The 24,555-nt window shown below is 48.8% G+C and overlaps 1 protein-coding gene across 3 annotated transcripts; it reads right to left on the reverse strand.

The window, feature by feature from the left end:
• Window positions 1-9: 9 nt before the first annotated feature.
• Window positions 10-24,018, reverse strand: BRD8 (bromodomain containing 8). 3 transcript variants are annotated; one of them, XM_071443564.1, is made up of 27 exons: window positions 23,931-24,018; window positions 23,563-23,659; window positions 22,711-22,780; window positions 22,398-22,447; window positions 21,417-21,539; window positions 21,192-21,272; window positions 20,723-20,787; window positions 20,008-20,144; window positions 19,371-19,586; window positions 18,004-18,148; window positions 16,650-16,859; window positions 15,963-16,243; window positions 15,017-15,472; window positions 14,578-14,671; window positions 14,322-14,368; window positions 13,771-13,985; window positions 13,421-13,513; window positions 13,169-13,237; window positions 12,314-12,491; window positions 11,571-11,675; window positions 10,618-10,662; window positions 4,818-5,090; window positions 4,213-4,419; window positions 2,813-2,955; window positions 2,022-2,111; window positions 1,615-1,683; window positions 10-668 (listed from the first exon to the last, which is right to left on the reverse strand). In XM_071443564.1, the coding sequence occupies exons 1-27, from the start codon at window positions 23,947-23,949 to the stop codon at window positions 446-448; spliced, it is 3,801 nt and encodes a 1,266-aa protein (XP_071299665.1). In that variant the 5' UTR covers window positions 23,950-24,018; the 3' UTR covers window positions 10-445. The 3 variants fall into 3 exon arrangements, with proteins under 3 accessions (XP_071299665.1, XP_071299663.1, XP_071299664.1); XM_071443562.1 differs by lacking the exons at window positions 10-668; window positions 1,615-1,683; window positions 2,022-2,111; ... (1 more) ...; window positions 4,213-4,419; window positions 4,818-5,090 and adding an exon at window positions 9,079-9,495; XM_071443563.1 differs by lacking the exons at window positions 10-668; window positions 1,615-1,683; window positions 2,022-2,111; ... (2 more) ...; window positions 4,818-5,090; window positions 19,371-19,586 and adding an exon at window positions 9,079-9,495.
• Window positions 24,019-24,555: the final 537 nt, after the last annotated feature.

Consider the following 24,555-nt stretch of genomic DNA (forward strand, 5'->3'; position numbering starts at 1 on the left):
AGGCCGGGGCAAGCTTCAACACGGGCCTTTATTGGGTGTGGTCAGTGCGGGTAACGCTGGACCCACCCGACCCAACACAACACGACAACAACCTGAACCCGGGAACGCTGCCGTGCCCGCTGTGCAGCCAGCCACCCCCACAGGCTGCACCCCCTTCATCACCTGGCCACACACAGGATTCTCTCCTTTGCTTTTCATCCCAGGGAACTCTTCTCCCTGCAGGGCTACATCGCTGCTTTTCCCAGAAAGAATGGAGGCTTCCAACAGGGTACCCTCCCAAAAACTGCTCTTAAACAACCCATCAACCCAGCAGCCAGCACTGGGGATAATGAGGTCTACCCGATGCCATGGCAGCACATCCTCTGAGCCCAGGAGATGTCCTGAGCCATGGAGACATCACTGCTCCAACTAGAGAGGCCTCAGGCAGGGCTGGTTACCTTCTGCCTCACTCCAGCCTGTCCCTGGACAACAGGAGGGCTTCAGCCAAGACCTGCAGCTGCTCCAAGACCTCTCTCTGCATCTCCACAGCCACGTGGAACACGTGGTGGTCGGAGCTGTTGTACATCACGGCGTTCTGGAACATGAGCATCAGGTCACACTGGAACTGCATCACGGACCGAATGTGTCCCTTTGACAGCCTCCTCTTTATGCTGCTTAAATCCATGGGTCTACAAAAGACAGAGAGGAGAAGAATGAAATTGCAACCCAGGGCCTGGCATCCTTTGGGATCTGCATGAATGTGCTTGTTCTCATTTCAGGGTGGCCCTGAAAGCACAGCTATTTTCAATCAATTTTATTGCTCAAGACACACAGGGGGGAGTGAGAAAGGCTTTTCTTCTGAGCCAGACAAAAGTGAGTTCAGCCAATGCGACACTTGCTATCCAATCAACTTGGCAGGTCATTAGCAGTCACCTCTGGAAAAAATGGGATGCTGAGCTCCAGAGAAGGCAAGCAGTAATTAGTCTTCAGGAAGTCAGTCCAGGTCTTAGTGGAGAAAGAAAAGTTACTAAAATAGGTATCTATTAAACCCCCTAAAGATCGAATGGTGCCACCAGCAAAAATAGCAGTGCTGGTAAGGGGAACATGATAGGGAATAAATATTACTTCCCTTACTTTGACAGAATGGGAAAATGAATGGCTGCAGAGAGGACAACTGTGACCAGAATAGAACATGATTCAGCTCTGAAAAAATGCCATTAATCTCTCTGGGAAATATTCTTATGACCCACTTCTGTGCTGAGAGTGAAACATCTGGGGCGCTCGCAGCGGGTGAGGAGGGGGCATCTCCTGAGGCACATTCCAGGCATGGGGAGAAGGGACTGCTGAGCTGCAGGGCCTGGATCCCCTGCCCAGGGACTGTCCCTGGAATGAGCCAGCCATGCAATGCCTGCACAGGGCAGGCACAATTCCCACCAGCTCCAGAGTCAGTGCAAGCTTCCAGGTTCTAATTACCCAGAAGGGAGTTTTACTGAAAGAAATCAGTGGGAGATGCTGGTGACAGCCAAACTCTGGAAAAGGAGGAAGGAAACCATCCCACTGGCCCTTTGGAAACCAGAGAAGACAGAAAACAGCCTGAGTGAAATCAACCAGTGAGCACTTCCTCCACAAACTCACCTCTTTACCACATCCCTGTATCCAGGGGCTTGTTTCTCTGACACTGGCTTCAGGAACGGGCTGCTGAACCTACAGGGACAAGGACAAGGACAAGGACAAGGACAAGGACAAGGAATGTTCTCTGCCTGTCCCTGTACCACCACAAACATGGAGCAGGGCTTGCCTCTCCCTGCTGGCCCTGATGCACAGCCAGTGTTGTGCCAGCTGTGTAGGAAGCAGCATTTGGGCTCTGCCACATCAAGCAGAGGAAATCAATATGCAGTGTTCTCTCCAGCTCTGCAGCAGGCAGCTGTTCCCAAAGCAAAGTCCTGGAGAGACAGGCCAGCCCCTGGGAGGGGAGGGCTGGGACAGGTGACACAGGAGCTGGGACTCAGGACATGCTGATGCAGCCCTCTGCTCCCACATACCTGTGGCTGGCTATCATCCTCCAGATGGACAGGAGCTTTTTTTTGAGGATCAGGTGCTGGAGGGGGTTATTCCACTCCACTGGCTGCAGCCTGTGGAGTGAAGATACTGCCAGATCATCACACTTGAGACAAAGTAGGAGGTGACAATTCTGCTGGCTCCCACCACACCCAGGTGGATGAAGCTACAAAAAGCCTCTGAGTGTGATGGTGGGAGTGCTCTGCATCAGAATGCACAACTGAACATCCAGAGTGCAGGAAGATGCAGGACAACAGGTAAAAGCAAAGCTGAGATAAGGAACAGATTTTCTGTCTTTTGGATAGAAAAACCTCAAGCTGCTCTGCAGTTCAGAACTTTACTGAGGTGAAGTTTCTCTTCCCAAAATCCCATGTTTTTCCTCTGAGAGGCAGTGCAAGTTATCACACAGGTGGCAGAGCCTGCATGTGACTGACACACCTGCACCTGCTCCGAGGGGTTGGAAATGCTGGGCTGTGCATTGCCTGACAGAGCCTGATGTGCAGCTCACACCAGGCCTGTTTCACTTGAGAAATCATAAAAGATGTATTTTTCATTTAATCTCTTATTTAATCTCTACTCTTCTCACTTCACCTTAGGATCAATGCCCTACAATACCAGCAAATCCAGAGACAGCACAAGTTACCTCCCTCCCTCCTGCTCTGCTTGGCTACCTCACCTTCCTGGATGTGACCTGGCCATGCACTTGTTCTCACGTGTGACAAGGGAAATGACTCTGTTCTGCTGCACTTGCAAGACTGCAGAACCAGCTACTTACAGGTGCATGTTGGGAGAGCCTGTGGAGTCCAGCATTGAGGCTGCAGAGCTGCTGTCACTGTCATCTTGATCCAGGGCCTGAGCACTCATCTCAGGTGAGTGCACATCTGAAGGGGGTTCTCCAGGTGAGTCTTCAGTCTCTCCCTGAAGAACACAGAGGACACATCTAAAATGGCAGCACAGTACCTGAATCCTTCATCTAGAAGCCAGCCTGCTGTAAATCCCTCTCCTGCATCCAGGCTCAGCTGGGAGCTTGCCTGCTCTGTTACTCAGAGGATGCTGTTTGACCTCACTCAGACCTTCCAGCAGGAGCTGTGTCTGATCTCTTGGATGACATCCACCCCTGGCTGACACAAACCCTGTGGAGCTGAGTGGTGCCCAGTGTTGTGTCTGCTCTCTGGGAAGAGTCATGGATGTAGGGAGGGCAATCAGGAGCTGAGGTAAGACTGCCTCAGGCTCGTTAAAGCTGCAGATACAGATAACAGGAACCCCCAGAGTTAACAAGGTTGTTTCCTCACAAACTCCCACGTTAAAATGACAGGGAATAGACTCAGCCAGGAAGGAGAGTGGTGCTGTTGTTGTAGTGGTTTGCCAGTAAAAAGCTCAGTGGGATTTCATGCAGGAGCACCTCAGAATCCTCAGCAGATCTGAAGCATGAGCAGACTTCTCAGAAAGAAACTAAACACTGTGTGTTTGGCTGTGAGCACTGGGAGAACTGAGAGGGAGCTGCTGGGAGTAACAGCAGTTGAGAGCAGAGTAACTGCTGGGAATACACTGTCCTGGCTGGACAGGTGAAATCCTGGGCGTTATTTGTCTCCAGTGTCCTGAGTTTGCAAGAGAACAAGTGTGGAAAAATAGCCCTGTTCCTCCAGCGCTGTGCTGCTTTCCCAGGAATACCCAGCAGGCTGGTGGGAGCCCACAGCCCCCAAACACAGGACTGATGCAAACCCAGGCTAGACAGTGCCTGCTTCTAAGACATGACAGTCCCCAGGGGCAGATGGTTATTGCTGGCACAGCCACGTGGGCCTGAAACCAGCCAAGCTGTGCTGCAAAACACAGCAATTAGAACCAGGCAAGTACTCCAACCTTGCCTTAAACCTGAGAGCAGCCTGCCAGCTCTCATGAGTCACCTTTACACTGCCAAGGAGCAATTCCTCCAACTCACATCTGAGGGTTTCATCTGTAACAAGCTTCCTGTTTATAAAGATACACAGCCATACATAAAAAATACCCTTCCCTCATACATTTTTTCTGTGTTCCCCTCCTGTGTGTTTTGTCAGAGCTCTCAGAACCTGGAGCTCTCAGAACCTGGAGCTCCCCATCTCTTCTAGAGCTGATTTCCTTCACTGTCTCATCTCTCACCCAGGGCCAGAGGCTCTTTCAGGACCACCACTCTCCTACCTCTCTTTCCAGGCAGAGTTCTTCCTCATCTTTTGCCAGGATGTGCAGCTGACTTTCCTCTGCTCCTGAGCCTACTGTTCCTGTGGTCTTTTCCTGGCACCTCATTTCCTCCCCATCACTCTGCTTCCCCACAGAGCCACGATAATCCCACGGAGTCTGTGGTGACTCTGTGCTGCCAATGCAGCAAGATTCCAACATCTGGGTTACCTGCAAGACAGGGATTTATTACTTCAAATTGTGAAGGCAAAAGGGAGAAGAAATAAACAGCAGAGATGCTATTTTTGCAATCGCTCACGAACGCCTTTCCATTTTTAGGAATCCTTGCAAAATCTGATGAAGCCCTGTGTTATTATTACAGTGTCAGTTCACTGACATTTCTGTGCTTAAGGGTGAGCTGGGTTTTGGCAAAGCAGCAGCCTGTGTGCAGCGGGAGCTCCAAATGGGAGGAAAGGCTGGGCTTGGGCTGGGGAGAAAGTGAACCCAGAGCTTCTGCTGTGCCCCCAGACTGTTTGTGTTGGTATGGATGGTGCAGGCCCTGCAAAGCCCAATGTTTCAGGAGAGGCTGAACTATGCTGCCCACCTTCCTGTAATCCAAACTGCCCTACCTCCAAGAGGAACTGCAGAAGACTGTCATTTTCACGAGGCTCCTCTGCCTCGTGGTTGTCTTCACTGTCATCCTTCCAGAGAGGCTCACTCAGCTCCATCTCAGGGTCTGCCTCTTGGCTGCTCCCCTCCAGCCTCCCCATGGCCTCCTCTTCAGTATTTCTCCAGCTCATCACATCCAGATCCAAGCTTGAATCCCAGTCAGGAAGGGACTGGAAATCACTGCTGTCTGACTTAATGGGAGATTCCAACTCAGACTTCCAGGCATGGCCCATCTGCAAACAATGAAAATACAGCAATTTCTTTGCACCCTGATCCAGAACTGCCAAGCCCAGCTCATTTCTTGACACCCTTGGAGGGCCACAGCATGGGAAGGACTCTGAGGTGAGCACCCTACCCCTGAGCTCACACACAGCACATGGCAGGGCTGCAGCTCTGCTACACAAACTGAATTTGAGGTTTTCTGCTGCTTTTGCTGTGCTCTCTCCCTGCCCTGGTCAGTGGGTCACTCTGCTCAGGGCATGCTGAGCAGTCTGGAGCCTGTGGCTTTGCTGATGCTCCATATTTCAGGTGCTGAAGGCACCCAGCAAGCTCAGACCGAGCCCTGCTGGGGCTCCTCAGCTGCTGAGTGTTGGGAACAACTGGTGACTCCAAGGACAGCTCACTGAAATTCCACTTGCTGCCCCCTGGGGACTTCCTATACTGGAGATAACTTACTCCAAACCTTACAGACACAGTTTTGAAAGTGACAGGTGGGATTTATCTGGATGTGTTATCTCATGTACCTGAGCAAGAAGAATTATAACCACACAGTCACACCGACAGGCACAGTTCCATCCACTGCAGAAAATAAAAGTTTGCATTCTCTTAAGAAGGAAGAAACCACTCATTTCATCTCTGTTCATTAGTCCATGCCTAAATGCATGAGTGTACTCTGAGTCCTCTAAGCCTGGGGAACTGATTGCAGAGCCACAGTACAACAGCAAAGTGTGTCACAAAATCCTCATCTTGCCACTGAATGGAGCTGCCTGGATGCTGCACCTATGGAGAACTCCATGCATTAATTAACACTGGCTTTAGAGTCTTCTTTTAATTATGTACAACCTAATTTTTTCAGAGTTTTAAACAAGCACATTTTTCACTGATTGTGTTTTCCATTCTCAGGACTGCTAGCACAGCTCCAAACCCAGCTTATGGTGCATAACTGGGAGAAATACAGAATCCACTGGGTCTGGGATGAGAAAACTGCTTTGCTTATTTTGTGAACTTGCAAGCAGAGCTGGGATCTGCAAGCCTGTCCTTCTGAAACCTCTTCCAAAGTTCACTTCAGTGGCAGCAGATGAAATTTGATGAGGGAGGCGATAACATTACCTGCTCTCAGCTTCCAGGTGAGGGAGTTGGGCAAACTGAGATTCCATCTGAGGAGAAACCCTGTGCCTGGAGCTCTCTCCTGCAGCCTCAGCAGAGCTGCCACACACAGAGGCACAGAAAAGCCTCAGCCTGGGGTAATCTGATCACTTGTCATCATCCTTCTGTGCTCCAGAGGGATAAATGTTGAAAATCAGGAAGTCCTGGGAACTTGGGCATGAGATTAAAGAGATCTTCAGCCTTATGTTCAGTTTTACCAAATCTTGGAAGGCTCAAGATGCCAGAGAGCAGAACAGCAGCGTTAGTGCAAGACATGATGAGTGAAATAATCACAGACAGCTCAGCTCTGCACCAATTCCGGACAAAATGACACAGGCTTGAACTTTTAATTAAGAATTGCCTGACAGTTCTTAATTTCGTTGGCTAGATAAGTCATTAGCAAAGAACCTCTCTCAAACTGGAAAGTTTTAGTTCACTTTGCAGAGATCAGACACTGCACAACCCTTGCTGTTCTGGGAAAAAGCTGTTGGAAATGAAAAAGACAGCCTTTAAAAAGAACTTACATGTCAAAACAAGAAAAATGATAAAAGCCTGAACTCTAACAAATGAAATGTAGAATCCACATAAAGTAGGCAAAAAAAAAAAAGGAAAAAGAGAACAATTTGCTAAAGACATAAAAGCAAATAAAAACAAAAAACCTCATCAAAAACATCAGAAGCAGAGAGCTGCCAGATGATCAGTGGGGATGACACATGATCAGTGCCAAACATCTCAGTGGAAAATAGGGCCAGTTGGAAAAACCAAATTAATCATCATTATCAGCAGTTGCCACAGAGGAGCTCACATGAGACCTTCTCTTGGGATGGGTCTGAGAGATGATATCTAATTAAAATGTCAACAGGGGAGATTTTAGAACAATTCGAGACAGTGAATAAACCTTAGAACCCACTGGGATTCGTTTGTGAGCCCTAAAGAAGCTTAAATATAACGTGACCAAGTCTATGCTGTGTAACTTGTCATTTAAGAAGAAAACCAGAAAGGGGTGACAGTTTCATCTGACTCTAAAAGGGTGGGTGCTGGGAGATGCAGCACAGTAAAACATCAGCTCTGTACCAGACAGATTAGAACAAAGTATTAGGAAGAAGAGAATTAGTAAGTAGTCAGAGCACGAGATGATGAATTGAGAAAGAGGGAATGAGGCTCCTGAGAGAAAACCCTATCTTGGAATTTTAAAGCTCTTAAACATCATTAAAGACTATTAAAATGTCATGGGACAAGAGAAAAGGCTGAGAGAAAAATACCTGGTTAGGAAAAGAAACCAAGGGTAGGAAGGAACAGCAATTCTTGCTATGATGAAAGCAAATTACCAGAGGGTCTGAGAAGGGCCTTCTCCTGTGCTGCACCTTCAGCTTTCCAGCAGAGACAGGGGCAGGGCAGAGGTGTCACAGAGATGGAGCCAGACCCTTCTCAGAGCCCACCAGTGAAAGGAGACAGGGATGACAAGCTGCACCACAGGAGATTCTGACTAAGGTTAAATATTTGAAGCTGGCCCTGCTCTGAGCAGCTGAATGAAGTAAAGGAATGCAGAGAGGTTCTTTCCAACTTAGAATCATGGAACAGGTTGGGTTGGGAGGGACCTTTAAAGGCTGTCTGGGTGCAGCTCCCCTGCCATGGGCAGGGACACCTTCCACTATTCCAAGTTGTTCAGAGCCTCGTCCAACTTGGCCTTCAGCACTTCAGGGATGGGGCATCCACAGCTTCTCTGGGTAACTGTGCCAGGGCCTCCCCACCCTCATTGTAAAAATAATCTTCATCCAGTCTAAATAGGCCCTCTTTTAGTTTAGAGCCACTACCTTGTCCTGTCACAACAGGCAATGCTAAAATGTTTGTCCCTAACTGAAATCACTCCATGAAATGCATGAAAGACAAAGACCCCTGTAACTTTTTGTGCTACGAACTGAGAACAATAAAAATTCAAACCAGAAGTTTGCTCCCGTGTTTAGCAGCAAAAGACAATGAACCAATCACCAAGCCAAGGGAGTTTCAGCATTTCCACATCAGTAAGGTGAGTCTTGGTGAAAATTCACCTCAGCAATACACAGGACTTGACACAGCAGGCATGGCCAACTTCAACACTGAACTTGTGAAAATTGAGAGCTCTTACTGGATAAGGGAACAATGCCTCTGGTCTTAATCCCAGTGACTCAGTTTCCTGAAACCTGTCTACCAGAAAGCTGCACCCTGGATATGCTGCACGGAGGGCAGAGCACTCCCAGCTGCTGCAGCAATCAAGGATGGTGTCATTCTGTTGTTTTCTTTTCCCCCATGAATGGTTGTGTGGGCAGAAAACAGGCAAGTTTCATCTCAGGTCATATGAGCAGAAAAAGTGACTTGGAAATTCTTGCAGAGAATTTAAACCTTCATGTTGCTGAGGAAAAGGACTGTAATTCCCAGTAGGAACAGGGCACAAGCTCAGATGTGAAACCAGGTACTGGCAATCCTGCCTACAGCTGCTGGGATCACAGATTTTCACTCTGACTAGTGCAGCCTCCACAGATCTCTGGGGAAAGAATGTCAAGTCCTTTGCAATGCATTTTCTCCTAAGGAAAGCTCCAACAAGACTGCAGCATTTAACTTCTCAAGGTTTGATCTCCAGTGTCACCAGAGTGGTGCTGTATCCTCACACACTCAAGCAGGGAATCCTCCTCTCCTTCCAAGCACTGTGCAGCATGCCTGTGATTTATGGATTGTCTCTAACAGCAGAGCTCTGCCATGCATGTGTGCTATAGGGGTAACTGGAAAAGAATTATATTTGCAGATAGTCCAGGTGGGGATCCAGGCTTGTGGCACAGGGCTCCTCCCTGCAGAGCTGTGGCGCTCCGTACACTGCACACGGGTTTGTTCCCAGATTTTAATATACATCACATTTACACAGCACTAGTAAAAATCTGTACACTTCACATTACAGTACATACGAGCCACCAGCTGCTAGCTAACACCAGAACACTGATGAAGCCCAAGACAACTGCCCTAAAACAGGCAGGGGGGGCTGGTCTTCCCCTCCAGGGAAGTTTCTTTGGGTTACACATTCTGACAAGACACTGCTTTCCAGAAGAGCAAGCGAAGGTGGTGAACCAGGTCCCAGAAATGGACCTGCAGCTTTTCTTCCTCCTCCAACAGCTGTTGAGAGCTGCCTGCTCACACTCCAGCTCCGGATGCCTGGGATTCTGCTGGGATTTTGTGTCTGCAGCATCATTTCTTCATCTTCATGTCTGCCTCGATGGCGCAGCGCCGCCCTCTGGTGCCTCCGTCCTGCTCACAAGGCAAACAAACAGAGTTACACAACCCACAGGAACGGCCCTCCGGCACAGGGGAGGGAGGGACAGAGGGAGGGAATTCTGCATCTGGCAACAATTTTTCATGCCTTCCCATCAGGAGAAAGGGAAACTGTCCCTGCCAAGGCCTGCCTGCAGACCTACCTAAAGTTGGATGTGGACACAGCAGGGTGCTGGGCTTGGCAGCATCTCAGCATCTACTGCTGGAGCCAGGGCAGAGAGAGGCAACACCTCTGGCCCAGACAGATGCTTTTGGAGCCTGGACAGTGCAGGCTTCCTCCTAAGCAGCAGATTCTAGCTTAAGGTGGGAAAAGGAAAACTGCTGACTAACCTACCTTATCAGCAGCTGATCCCTATGGAAGTGCTCCTCCAGCTGAGTGACCCTGGCACTAGCTCCCTAGTTCCTCCACACAGCTCCTTTCCACGAGCAGAAGGTGAGCTGAGAGCTTCCTCTGATCCTCTCTCTGGCTGATCTGCTGCCTCTCCTGGAGTACTCCTCTGTCTTTAGATAATGTGAGAGATAAGGACAGCTCTCCATCTTCCTCCTCTCTCTCTCTCCTCACAGTAACTCAGAGACTTGGGGTTTCCCAGAGGGAATATTTTTCCAAACACTTCCAGATCACCACGGGCACAGAGCAAGATATTTCTGCAGAGTCTTTTTTGCTTTCTGAACCAGGAACAGATAAAGGACACACAGCTGACTCCTCACTCTCCCAAGACCTTTTGCACTGCCTCGGACGTGTGGAAGGGGCAGCTGTATAAACATGAGAGATGTAGGAACTACAGGACTGCACCACTTGGTTTGTCTTCCCACTTACATGGAAAGAAAGCAGGAGAGAAGTCATGGAAAAAAGCAAAAGCAGATGACAAAACAAAAAACACTTGGAACCAGAAGAAAAGAGTGAAGCCCCACCCGCTCACCCATTTTGAGAGTAAGGGACTGAGATGTCTCTTCTGAGCTCACAGTGGTGCAGCCCCCAAGTCAAACACACCCTGCTGCAGCGCTAAGGATGCTGTGACAGTGCAGGGATCACCCAGACAAGGAGCAGAGCACCTGGCAGCAGTACTGCAGAACCTGCTGGAGCCTTTCAATACTTACAAAGAGAGAGAGAAGGAAGGCAGGAGAGCCCATTGGGACACTGTCCTGTTAAAAGGCCAAACAGAAGGACTTATCAGGCATCAGCTACGGAAATGCACACACCACACAGAAGCACTGAGCCCACACATGAGCATAGAGGAACATGTGCCCCACTCCCCTTCCTGCAGGGCGTCAGTCTTATGCAGCAGGAACATAAAAACAGACAAAAGAGGGATACTGCGAGAGCCAGAATGCCAGGAAAGGGATATTCCCTCCACAGCCACAGCAAGTTTTCCTGGTCTACCAAACAATTCCTGCTCAGTGCAGCTGTCACTAGAACTCAGCAGGCAGCCCCTGCTGTCACAGTGTTGTGCGCACCAGAGAGTACCTGAGATCACTTCATCAAGTTTGCATGTGTCTTTATAAAAGAAAAAACCACAAATCTTCATTGCGTAGATCAGTGTGGAATTCAAAGGTTCTCTGGTGTATTTTACACAGCAAACCAGAGGTGACTGATTCTCTAGCTCTAAAAACCTGACTAGGAAGTGAAGGATATGGCAATTCCCTTCACCTTTCTGCCATACCATAGAATCAGAGTCTGTGGAGTTGGAGGGGAACCACAAGGATCATGGAGTCCAACTCTGCAGGCTCATCCCCAAGAGTCACACTGTGTGCCTGAGAGTATTCACATCTCTTCCAATACTCTGTTCATTTCCCTACAGTTTTTATCACCTGTTTTTAAAAACAGGTAATAGAAGTATTTGTATTACAGAAAAAAACTCATGAGACCTGCCTCTGGCATGCTGTATAGTTCCAGAACTGAAATCTAATCAATAGAGACATTTAAAGAAAATTTGTTCACGTGAAGATGCTGGTGTGGGAACTTTTGCCTCCGTGGTGTGGGAACTTCATGCAGTATCTTGGGATTCTTCAGAAGATCCCAAGTGCCCTGGCACAGGGTGCAGCATTCTCACCTTCTCTGAAGCATCCTGCTTGCGAGTGGAGTCTCGCCCCCGCAGGCTCTTTGCACTGATCCCTGACTCTGATGTTTGCATCATCAGTTGTGTGGCCAGAAATTGCTGCAAGGAAACCACACTCTGTTAAGATTGTCAAGCAAAACAAGCTCAGTAAGTGCATGTCAGTTAACTATCACAGACCACAGGCTGGGAATGATTGGGTCAGAGGCAGTTTCAGTTCCTTGTGTGCTGCTCAGAATAAGTTCCCCAATTTACCTCAGAAGCCACAAGTCCTGAGGAACTACAAAACCCCAATTCAAACTCAGCCCTGCCAGCTGGGACATTCTGCTTCAAAGGATATTTTAAATAGCATAAATTCACAGGGCAGTTTCATGTGCCCTTTATATCAACATAAACCAGCACAGCCACCCAAAGAAGCCGTGGCGTCCCCTGTCATTCACTGCTCTTGTTGCTCGTTTCTGTTCCTGAACCACACCCTGGTTCTTGCTGGCCTAAGCATTTCCCTGAAGGAAATTACATTTGAAATTGGTCTGGGATGAACATATAAAATATTCTGCTGTGTTACTTTTAACTCACCCACAATCTAGCTCAACACAAACACCTGAACTATCATGAGAGAGAAGCAGGGAAGGGCAGGACCCACTGCATTCAAACACACTGGGAGTGAAACTGTGGGACAGCCAGACCTATGGACCAAGGCAGATGCTCTGTCCTGCACTGGCCTCAGCTCAGTACTTTACCTGGATCTGCTCCAGGACATCTCTCTGCATCTCCACAGCCATGTGGTACACATCATGGTCAGAGCTGTTGTACATCACTGCATTCTGAAACATCAGCATAATGTCCCGCTGGAACTCGGCTGTGGTTCGGATCAGCCCATTCTCAATGTTCTTTTTGATGGTAGATAAATCCATTGGCCTGTGAAAGAAATTCAGGCAAAATTGCAACAGAAATGTTTAACTCTTTCCCATCTCCTTTAGAAACAGCTCTGGGTCTGAAATGTGTTTAGTTACAGGGTCTATTTTATTTAGCTGAACAGGTTCTCCCCCATGGGCTGTGCTCCCCAGTACCAAGGCCTGGGTCAGAAGACCCAAGGTGTCCAGCAGTTACCTGGAACAGTAACAACAGCCTCAGAGATCTGAGGCATCTGCCTTCTCCAGGCACCACTGACAGAGAAACTAAGGAGCTAGAGCTGCAGCCACTGAGCTTGAACTGTTCACAAGAGATTTCAGGATTCTGGTAATTCTTCCAGAAAAGTCCACCATCTGGGACAGCAAAAAATACTGATTAGAGAACAGCTTTTAGGAATTTCAAAGGTTAAATCCTACTCTTGGACAGAAACTGGGGGAAACAGATCAGTTTCACCTTACTGGTAAAATGTTCTCTGTAAGTCAGTGTACTTCACTCAAAGTCAGGACTGTGTATAGACATGTGCCTGAGGATGACTGTTCTTGGGGAAACCTACTTCTGACTGAATCATGTCAGAAAAAGAACACTTTTCCAAGTCTGCAGAGCAGGCAAAAACTACATTGTTGCCAGAAATCCCTACAAATATGCAAACAGAGTTCTGATGACAGAATACTGCTGAGACTCACCTCTGCACGATGCTGTGGTAGCCTGGTGCTATGTCATCAGTTACAGGCTGTAAGAAGACATTGGCATACCTGCAGAGAAAAACAGTCCACTCAGTGCCTGTCCTTGCTGGTAAATATTTGTTTCATGCTCTCCTTTTAATTTGTCTGCAACAATATGATTCATCATCTCCCAAAAGAGATAAGCCTCTGAGATGGGAGAGTGGAGACTTGTCTAGGATTAGTCACTTCTTTCTGCCAAGACATCAAACTCACCTGTGATTAGCTGCTGCTCTCCAAACCAGCATGATGGCTTTCTTCCAGATCTTCTGAGCCTGTATTGCCTCCTGATCCTCACTGCACACTGAGCTGGGAAAAGAAGAACATTAATTCCTTCAGGAGTCTGATCACTGCCTCAGAGCAGAAAACTCATGGTTTGTTTTGTCCTTGACATGCCCGTGCTAACCCACACCAAAGACAGACGGAAAAAGTGGGAGCTGGTACTGGAGTGCTGTCTGCACACTTGTAAGCAAGAACCAAACCCATAATCAACAAATTCTCCCTTGGGACCCACTCAGCAAGCCAGAAATGGGGATCGTGCAGTCCCAGTGTGCCCTGACACTCACAACTGCGAGGAGGCCGGGCTGCTGGGGATGGAGTCGGCGAGCGCGTGCGACTGCAGGGGCGCGTTGTGGACGCTGAAGCCGTCGTCGCTCTCGCTCACGGGGGGCTCGTTATCCATCTCTGAGAGATACCCCTCACCCTGGTCTTCTTCTTTGGGCTCCTCCAAACTGGCAGCCTCACTGGCACCGTCCTCATCATCCTCCTCACCCTGTCCATCCTGAAACACAGAGTCCATCAGCTGGCACAGCCAGCTACAGCAGCCATTCAGCACCTCCAAAGCAACTATGGTTCTGCGAGCACAGTGATCTTCTTGTGAGGCTGCTGACAGCTGTACAGGCACTTCCACAAAATCCCAGCCTCTCCAGCCTGCCCTGCTTGTCCCCACAGACCCAGAAGCACAGACATAAACACCTTGACATTCTGAAGCCATCTCCCCTTCAGCTGCAGACTGCTCAAAGTGCAGAAAGCTGAACACAAGCTTTGCCTTTCAGCAGACAGCAGCAGCAGCATGCTGCTAATTAACTCAAGATGACTAAAACCAGCAGGGAATTACCTTCATCTGACTCCTAAACAGGGCTTGGGCCTCCTCCTTCATTGATTCTGTGAAAGAAAGAAATGCAGAAAGATTGATTCTCCCAAGCAGCCTTTCTTACAAAAGCTCCTGCACCAACGCCTACTGTCCTGCAGTAATTACCACTGTTCCTACAGGTATCTTTTCTCCCTCCTCCCCAAAAACCTGAACCAGATAACTAACAACTATCCAGCTAATAATGTTGCATGTAAAAGATTTCCTAGCTGAATTAAGTTACCTGACAGCTCAAATTTGTGCTGAACATCAGCCTGTGAGGAGTCTTCACTCACATTTGGGACTTGTGGAGGGGATGAATCATCATCAGGTGGGGTCTGGAGGGAAGAGAAATGCACAAATCTAGATGTTTGTGTCAGCTTACTTCAGTGAAGGTGTGGGCACATCTCACTCACCCTAACCTAACTCCAGCCAATGAGGTTCACTGAGCACTTTCCCAGCAGCAGTTCTGCACATGGGTGGGGGGAGATACACAAAGGTACTGCCTAAAGCAGAGCTGCTCTGCACATCAGCAGCCTGACTCCCAGGAAAACAGTCAGTCACATACATTGAAGGGTCATTTCAACCCAGCACTCATCCTTCCTCTAAACTTTGCTCCTACCTGCCACAACTGCTCCTCTCTTTCCCCACACCAGTTCCAGGCAGTCTCTGTGACCACATACCTCTGTCTTCACTGGATTGAGCACTGCATCATCTCCCTGGGATGACTCTATTTTGATTTCAGAAGTCTCTCCCGATGTTACAGCTGCTCTTTGATCTTCTTCTATCTCTTGGTTTCTAAGCTCTGGAGTTTCTGTCACTCTTGCAGTTGCTGGTATGGTTTCTTCAGGGCCCAGCTGACTCTGGTCCTGCTCTGCAATTTCAGTCTTTATTTCTGACCCCAGCTCACTGATACCCATTAGGTCTCGAATTCCCTTTGCCTCTGGCTCTTCACACTCCAGTCTCTCCTGCTTCACAGTCACAGACACTTGTGGCATCTGGGCCTGTTTCTCATGTTCCTGACGAATTGAATGCTCCCATGGGCCAGGAAGGGTCTGAGGGTCATCGGTATCTTCACAGAAAGAAGACAGAGCAGCTTCAACAACTGCTGCATCCAGGACTTCAGGGTGGTCGTCTACCTTTATTGTCAAAACAAACACACAGCAGTGCAGGCCGAGGTCAGAAAAAGGGATTAAAAGAAAAGTTCATGTTATTTGGTACTGAGACAATTGTGGAAATCCCAGTCTACTCCATTTACAAAGTTGCCTTTTTTGCAGCCAGATTTGTATCACTCCCTGTGAGAGTTTCTCCTGAAGCTTCAGTTTCAGAAATATGGCACTCCTGGAAAGGATTCTGTGAGCAGTGCTCAGCTGTCTGCCAGAGACATGACCCAAACCCTACCCTCCAAGGAATAAAGACATTTCTTTTTGTACTCTGAAAAGGAGCACCAGTGTCAGACAGGCAGCAGTGGTGTCCTTTCCTGTTGATCTGGAAAATGATGGTGAGAATGTGCATTCTGGAATAGTTATTTCTTGCTTGTTTAAACTAAATTGGTGAACAGCAATCATTTGAAATTAACCCAACTGAATGTGGAGCAAAAGGCACTGGCACTCTGCTTTCCCCATTTACCTTGTCCTCAATGATGGCTATAATATTTCCAACCGTATCAAAGTCCAGCTCTTCCCCCGTATAGGACACTGCAATATCCATTTTTTCAGCCAAATCCAGATCTTCTTTCCCATCCATGCAGTGATCTTTGGAAGATCCTGCAGTGCTGCCAGCCCCAGAACCCAGGCACTCTTTCTTGATGGAATCAATGATCATTGATATTTCACTGCTGTCCATGGACACTGTCACAGTGTGGGAATCAGCCACTGCCTCCATGGAAACGCAGGCTTCAGGCTGGCTCACTGCACAAGGACGAGAGGGACAGTCAGACACCAAGCTGGAGAAGTCCCCACATAAACAAACACTGCAGTGGGCAACACCAAGCACCAACCACAAGTATCCCAGGCCCATCAACCCCATCACAGCTTAGATTAATAAAAGACAAATACGGGTTTGCTTTCCCACAGGAGAGACAAAGTGAGATTCCAGCCCTTGAACCGCAGTCCAGCAAATCACCAGCACCCCCACCCACACCCAGCAAACCCTGTTTAAAACCATCTGTTTCCTCCAGAACCCAGCCATAGCCACCCTTTTTGGCCAGGATGGGGAGGTGACAAAGCCCAGCTGAGAGCTCGCAGGGCGCTGATCCCAGGGGAAGTTCTGCTTTCCAGCAGGACGTGAGCTCTGAGTGCGTGGTTAGGAACGCACCTGTGGCTACGCTCTCTGCAGCTGCAGCTGGTGGCACAACGGCTGGTGCTGACAGCGTGGGCATCATGACAATAGTGGCCTGGGACACAGGCTCTACGGGGGGTGGCAGGAGCTTAGCTGGAGGCTCGCTGGCAACAGCGGAGAAGGAAGCAAGAGGTGAGGTGAACTGTGCAGGACCAGCTTCTAAAAGCCGGGAAAGCGTAGGAGCACCTAACAGAGAGTAGAAGGGAAAAGCACATGAGCAAGAAGCAGCCACCACTGAAGTCCACAAAGCCACCACTGGGCTCTTCACTGTCTGGTGGCTTCTTCTGGGAAAAGACACAGATACACCTATAAAGAGTCCCAAAAGCTGTACAGAGAACCTGCACCAAAAAATGCACGACTCCTGTTGTGTGTGCAGTCTGAGGCAGAATCATGCAGCTACAGAACACTGCACTCACTGTAAGGGCTGGACAGACTAAGCCACACATGCACAGAGATGCCCTTCCAAAGGCTCATCCCAGAACAATTATGGGAAATCTGAAAAACAGTGCTGAGAGAGCCACACAAGGTAAGCCAAGACAAACAGTCATCACAGGAGCTGGGAGGGAGCAGAGGGGATTTCCTAGCAGGTTTTTCCTGGAGAATTCCTTTTATATCAAAGGCTGCCATTCATCTTAGTTGTAACTTCCAGTCTGAATTTACTGAACTGTCTGGACTAAATTAACAAGTCTTAAAAAAACAGATGTGGATAAGGAAAGCAGTATTACTTGTATGGAATTCTATATGAATGAATAACACATAATCTCAGTTGCAGACAATGTGATTAAATCACTGGTCAGCAGGAGCTGAGGAAAAGAAACTTCTTTAGGCAGGTTGTTCTGAAATAGCCCAGTGCAGAGTCTTGCACTGTCCCCCTTCCCCCCACTCTGTGGAACTTCCTCTGGAGCTCAGTGGACTAACTCTGAACAGATCTCTAAGACACAGCAGAGGGAAGGCACATGAGCTCTCCAGATCCACAGGGAGCTGTGTTTGCCACGTTTGGGATCAGATCTAGACAATTTTTTCCCCAGCTCTCTGCAAACAAACCCTCTCTTTCTACACTCAAGATGCCTGGTATTAGCCAGTGTCCAACCCAGAAAACCAGACTGCATGGATCAGGACTGGATCAAACCAAATTGTTTCAGTCACTCTTTTAAGGATTAGGGTCTTAAAAAGTAGGGGTGAGATGGACAGGGCTACATAAATAGGAATACAACTGAAAGAGAAGCCCCCAAACCAGCCAGGTAGGCATCATCCTTCCCCCAGGAAAATCCACAGAACAGTCTGAAGGTGCATCTTAAGGGAGAACTGTACAAGGAAAGGCCAGAGTTACCTGAAGCAGCTGGAGATGCAGGGACAGCACCAGGTGCTGACTGCATTTCCCCACTGTGCAGCACTGGCAGGACACTTCCTACCTCCAGCAGCACTCCAGAGCTGTTCATGTGACCAGAAGCCACTGCCATTTCGTTTTCACCAACCTGTCAAAGGAGGACGAAACTCAAGTTCCTGGAAATACCAGCACAGCACTGATTCTCTGCCAGATGTGCACCTCCATGAACAGCACCAGCATCTGGTGTCCCAGCATTTCCTCCGCAGTTTTTATTCAGGTTAGTCCCTGCCTGAGGCCCCTCACACAAGTGCAGAACATCACAGTCTGAAACTGTTGCTGTTCTTCAGCTGTAACACAGCTGCGGGCCAAGTGCATCATTTGCTCTATCACAGCTCTTCTCTTCAAGGACCTCACAGTCCTTTACACATATGAGTCTCTCTAGACCCTGAGATGGCACAGAAATATCCCTTGTTTTGAGTTGAGAGAAGCAGAAATACCAAGATGGAAAGTAACTTGATCAAGGTCACACAGTGAACCTATGATGGACCTTGAAACAGATGCAAACCAGTCCTGTTCCTACAAAGAAAACTCAGCCTTTCACAGCCATTACCTTTCCCTGCCCCACTTTATGTTACATCCTGCAAACACAAAATCTATGGAACATTTACCCAAGCTAGAAAATAGAAAAACCCCTAAATGTGACTACTATGAAGAAAAAAGTCAACAGCAACACACCTACTCCATCACACAAGCACTAACCCAGGGAATCTGTGTCACAAGCAGGCTGATGGCTGCTGTTTTCAGACTGGGCTCTGAACAGGGTCAGCATCTCCTAAGACTTCCCAAGTCACTAACACCACAAGTGGGTTCTCATCACAGTGATTTTAGGAACTGTCTACAATTAGGAGAAAACTGAAGCAGTTCTGTACAGGTCATAAATGCCATTCAAGGATTCCCTACTCTTGTACACATTAAAAATACTGAAACAGGGCTTCCTGACAAGGTGTAAAGAATTGTCAGCCCAGTGTAGGAAGCACCAGGAATGCCACTGAGGCTGATGGGGATGATGCTGACTAACAAGTTCCCTCCCCTGAGGAGAACAATTTCCTCTAGCAAACCCTGCAACTCCAACTCCTTGTGACTGAGGGGACAGCCAGTCCTACGTGCTGCACGAGCCCTGCAGTCCTGCTGGGAAAGGGGCTGACCTCTGCAGCTCACAGGGGTATTTATACCTCTCAGATTATCACTTCTGCTGGGACTCTCACAAAACTGCACATTTTTAAAAATTCTTTGCAGATCCCCCTTTTTCAGTGGGAAAATCTGGAGCAAATTGTTTGTGTGCTTGCATATATGAGCAGAGAGCTCCATACCAGCCTGGGGCTTGTGGGCAGGAGACTGCCCTTCTTCAGCAGCTCTGAGAGCAGAGGGGAAGGAGGCGGAGTTGCTTTTTGTCCTAGCATCTTTTTCTGGGGTGAATCATCAGTGACTGGGGTCATGGGGGCATCCAGGGGAGCAGAGCCTGGAGGGGTGTCAGGGATTCCAATGAAGGAGGCAACTGGGGTGCTGGGCAATGTCCCTGGCGTGACCTGAGAAAGAGAAAAACCACACTGTTCAAAGCCACACTCCACCACACGGACCAGCCCCACTTGCTGCTTCCCCCAAGAGCATTGATCCAGCACACCACAGACACCTACTCCATTCACTCACTGCCCCTACTCCAGGCATGTGCTTTCACCCTTTCCCTGCCCTGCAGAGCCAGCTCCCAGGCACTCACAGACTGCCTGGCCAACCCACTGATGCCCCTACACGGCCTTTGATCCAGGCACTGGATCACCACAGACAGGGAAGAGGAGGTGGATCTCGAGCAGCACTGTCACCAACCACACGACAGCACCTGAAATCTGCAAAGCAAGGCAAGGGCTTCTCCCCAGGCCCCTTCTCTGTGATGGATGCAGAGCCCCACATCCCAAGCTGGGCTTTCCCTCCTACCCAGAGAAGGATCCTCACCCCTGGGCTGGCCTCATCCCCAGCGGGCTGGGACAGATCTCCGAGGGAATAATCCCCGCCCGGGGAGGTGGAGCCTGCAGGAGAACGAACCATCACCCCCGTCAGCCTTCGAGGTGGGTTCTTAATGGCCTGGCGAGCTGGAAGAGAACAGAAACTACAGTGAGAGTCTGTGACTCCATCGTGGACAGTCCCCAAGAGTTATCTTTGACTATATCCTGAAGAATTTTAAGAGAACAATTTATGTTATAGGAATTTCTTGCACCCCACTAAGCTTAGTTCCCAAGTAATACTGACTTTGGGTGATGCACTCCAGCTGCAGGTTTCTCTAGCAGTTCAGTATTCACCACCTCCCATCACCAAATTAAATGCCCCAAGAGTTATGAAGAACTAAACACTCAGAATAAAAGTTTCTTCCTCTTATCTTCAGTGACCAGGGGAAACTAGAGGTGTGAAAAGCCTGACATTCTAACACAGAGCTCCTTACTAACCCTGCTTTCCCTGTGACAAACCTTTCCTGAAGACTTTATTCCTTTTTCAGAAGCCTCTGGCTTTTACCATGTTACAAATATAGTGCTGGAAAGAGAATACAGACTCTCTCTCCAACTCTAGGGTCAAGGAATTCCTCCTGCAGATCTTAACATGACTTCAGTATTTTTGAAATGTTCTTATGAATATATGCATTGAGGAAAATGAAGGCACCTCATTTCCAGCTTACCCTGATAAGCAGCATCTGTAGCCTTCCTCTTGACTTCTGCCTCCTCCTCTTCCAGTTTTTTCTTTCTGTCCAAAGAACAAAAACCTGCTGTCACAGGGTGTCTCAGTTCCCCTTAATTCCCCCTCCAAAATGCATTTTACTGATGCCCACCCTGTTATCTCCAGACAACATCAAACCACTCAGCCTCAAATCCCCCAAGGCGAGCAGCAGACACACACAGGGCAGGAAATTTCAGATGATTGCCAGAAGGGAGGCAGCAAACATGGTTCTGCAAGCCATGGCCAAGCTCTTTACTGAGCAACTCCAAAGGATGTTCCACACCAGCTGCTATCCCCCAGTCCAAGCTCTCAGAGGCCAAAGCATCTGCCCAGCCCCATTTCTCTTAACCCAAACTATGTGGAGCAAGAGATTCTGGCCAAACAGAGTGTCAGGAAACTGCAATCTCAGAAGAAATAATGAAATAACCCACATCATAATCTCATTGCACAGCTCCTCCAGTCTGCTGTCCATGTGTCCGGCCTGGATCAGCTCTGCATCCTTCTTGAGTTGCCTGCAATCATAAAATCTTTTTACATTTTGATCACTGAACTGGACACCTTAAACAGCATTTTCACCCCAATTTTCATCCCACTTGGACTATGTTTTCAGGACAGGACCCTCAGGTGTGCAACATTTTAACACCTCTGTCATGTACCTGTATTTTTCCTGTGTTTCTTTAATAATTTTCTTCAACTCCTCAACCCTCTCTGCAGTCAGTTTCCGCACAATAACATCTTCCACTGTCTCCACAACTTCTCCCTTCTCACCACGTTTTCTTCTACAGAGTAAGAGAAAAGAAAAACTCAGAGACAAACCACAAGAAAATTCAGTTCCTCTTTCATAAATTGCTGCTTTCTGTCGTTCATGACATGCTCATCCAAAAAAATCAACTTCCTCCAATTGCACTAAATTATATTGGACAGCACAATGTTCGAACAATCTCTTCAGCAAACTTTTGCTAATTTACTTCAGGAACGGATCAAAGATGCAACTCCACCAAAAATTCTCAACCTGAAAATAATCCTTCCACTTCAAGAGAGAATTCTTTTCTCCCCAAGAAGAAATATCTTTTTTTTTCTTTTCTAACTCTACTAAACCCTTTGATTTTGCAACTCTAGTACTGAATATAATTAACAAACAGATCAGTTCCACACAAATATTACTTTTAAACACCCCATCTTTCAGTTAATATTGTGTGAAGTCCCCGAACAAAATGCCTGGAATTAGGAGCAGTAAATAACTCATATCACAGAGCTGTAGTGACAACACTGATAAGAAACCTGTAAGAAATCACTGCAAAATAGTGGGAAATACAAAACATCTCCCTTCTCACTCCTTCTCTTTTCTAGCCCTACTCTGAATGATAAATTTATGTGTAAAGCTTCTGACCAGTAAGGCTAACATGCAGTGTTTTATTCCAGCCAAATAAACATTACCTTTCCCATCTGACAAACCCTGATCCCACTGTCCCACAACGGCTATTCCAGCTGAATTTTCTCATTCTGAAATGCTCCTTTTGGGAGGAGCTGGTTGTGGGACAAAAAATAATTTAACAGTGACAAGGACTTTGCTGTAAGAACCCACGAGTGCCCCCTGAGCTGCTGCAGGCTGTGCTGGGCTCAGACTTTGTACTCACTTTGGGGTCTCTGTGGTCTCCAAGAGCTCTGAGTACTGAGATGCACAGTGCTGAGAAGAAACAAAGGAAGTCAGAGGACAGTTTGCTTGCCCAAACAGCAGGACACACCAAAATACATGGACACCCACAAATTCCCAAGGCAAGTAATTTCACAGCTTAATCACATGCCTGGTGAAGGATCTCATTAGTTAGCCTTACTTAATAACTGTGTACTGGACAAAACACAGAACAATTAATCCTTAATTCATCCTCAATATGGCATATCTGATTGTGCAGAGATTTGGTGTCCAAGATTCAAATATCAGTGTCTTACCTTTTGGGAAAACCAGTCAGGTGGGCGTCCTGGCTCTGCAAAAGGTTTGATGGCTCTGCTGACTGAGACCCTGTGGGAGGAAATGACAAGTCACCATCAACTTACCTTCTCCCCCAGCCAACATGCAGAGAAAAAATTAAAACCTCTCTTTGCATCTTTGAATAACCCTGCTAAACATGATAAACTCACCAAGGAGTTAAAAGTCTCAAAAATATTTACCTGCTTCTAATAAACAGTAATTTCACTCCTTTGCTTTGAAAAGCAAATTTTTTGCATCTGGTTACATGATTACATTTCCACAAAACCCTTACTTTAGAGAGGAGAAAAACATAGTAAAACAGAGTGATGGGTTCAGTGCACAGGAGATCTGTTACCAAATATCTTTGTTGTCCACAAGCCACCTCATCTAATTTTGAACAGAGAATCATAGAATGGGTTGGGAAGGACCTTAAAGATCATCTTGTTCCAACCCCCTGCCATGGGCAGGGACATCTTCCACTATCCCAGGCTGCTCCATGAACACTTCCAAGGATGGGAAGTCACAACTTTTTTGGACAACCCTTTCCAGTGCCTCATCAGCCTCACAGTAAAGAACTTTTTCCTAATCTCCAACCCAATCCTCCCTCTCTGAGTCTGAAGCCATTCCCCCTTGTCCAAACTCCCTCCCCAGCTCTCAATGCTCTTTATTTTGATGAACACACCTCTACTTTGACACAGTAGTTATGAAGGCAACAAAATGCCTGTCCAGGTACACCCTGCACACCTCTTTTACCCCATTTTTGTTCTGAACAGCGGCAGCGCGGTGACAGCCCAGTGCTGTGCACATGCCGCCCGCCTTTCCCGCTCCCGTACCAGTTCTGGTCGCCGCTGCGCATGACAGAGGAGGCCAGGCAGAGCTTCTCGCGGATGGACCAGGGCTCGGTGGGGCCGGCGCTCAGCAGCTTGTGCTCTGCGGGACAGGGCAGGAGTGTGGGGGCAGTCCCGGACACACCGGGACTCGAACCCGTGGCTCCACTCCTGGCCCCGCCCCTCACAGACTCTTCGGCCCCGCCCCTCTCCGGACGCATTGGCCCCGCCCCGCCCCGCGCCCCCGTTGGATCTTCCCAGGACGGTCCTGCGGAACCGCTCCGTTCTCCTCGGGCCATTCCCCTGCCCCTTCTCCTCCCCAACCCCACCGCCGCGCATTCCCCGCCGCATCTCCCGCCCAGCCTCGCACTCACTCCCCGGCCCCGCCGCCATCTTCCCCGCCCGGCCCTGAGGGCGATAGGGGCGGTACCGCGCGCAAAGCCCGCCGGGAGGCGGCCGAGCGCCGCCACGCCCCCCTCACCGTGTGCGCGCGCGCGCGGGCGGCCGGTTGCCCGGGGCCCCGCCCCCTCCATCCAGAGAGCGGGCGCTGATTGGTCGAGGGGCACTCATGCCGTGCTCCTATTGGCGGAGCGGGCGGGCGGCGAGGTTTGAAACGCCGAGCGAGGGGCGGCGTGCGGGGTAGCGGGGCCGGAGCGGCAATAGGGGCGGCCGGCGGTGTCGGTGGGTCCCTGTGCGTGCGGCCGGACCCGCGTGGTGCTGAGCTGTGTGTGTGTTTGGGGGGCAGTGACGAGCTGCGTCTGGGCCTGGGGGTGTCCGTGCGGTGGTTGGTGCGTGCGTTAGGTCTGTTTGGTACCGTGTGTTTAAGGGGTGTCTCTGTGCATGTCACCTATATGGTGTCCGTATGTCCAGGAGGTGGGTTTGGAGTCCTGGGTGGTGTTTGTGTGTGCATGGGCTGTGTCTGGGGTCCTGTGAGGTATCCCCGTGTGCAGGGGGTGCGTATGTGGTGTGCACATTGCAGTGTGTGTAGGGAGGGATCCA

This window comes from Agelaius tricolor, unplaced genomic scaffold (assembly GCF_023055355.1).
Source record: "Agelaius tricolor isolate 1412-34295 unplaced genomic scaffold, bAgeTri1.0.p SCAF_18, whole genome shotgun sequence".
In the NCBI taxonomy this organism is placed as follows: domain Eukaryota; kingdom Metazoa; phylum Chordata; class Aves; order Passeriformes; family Icteridae; genus Agelaius; species Agelaius tricolor.

What these genes read in the sequence shown, in the direction of transcription:
- BRD8 (XM_071443564.1), bottom strand. An exon ending in TAGCCATCATTGAGGACAAG is followed by an intron (nt 15,473 to 15,962) that starts GTAAATGGGGAA and finishes TTGACAATAAAG; the next exon opens with GTAGACGACCACCCTGAAGT. An exon ending in ATGTCCTGGAGCAGATCCAG is followed by an intron (nt 11,676 to 12,313) that starts GTAAAGTACTGA and finishes GTTTCCTTGCAG; the next exon opens with CAATTTCTGGCCACACAACT.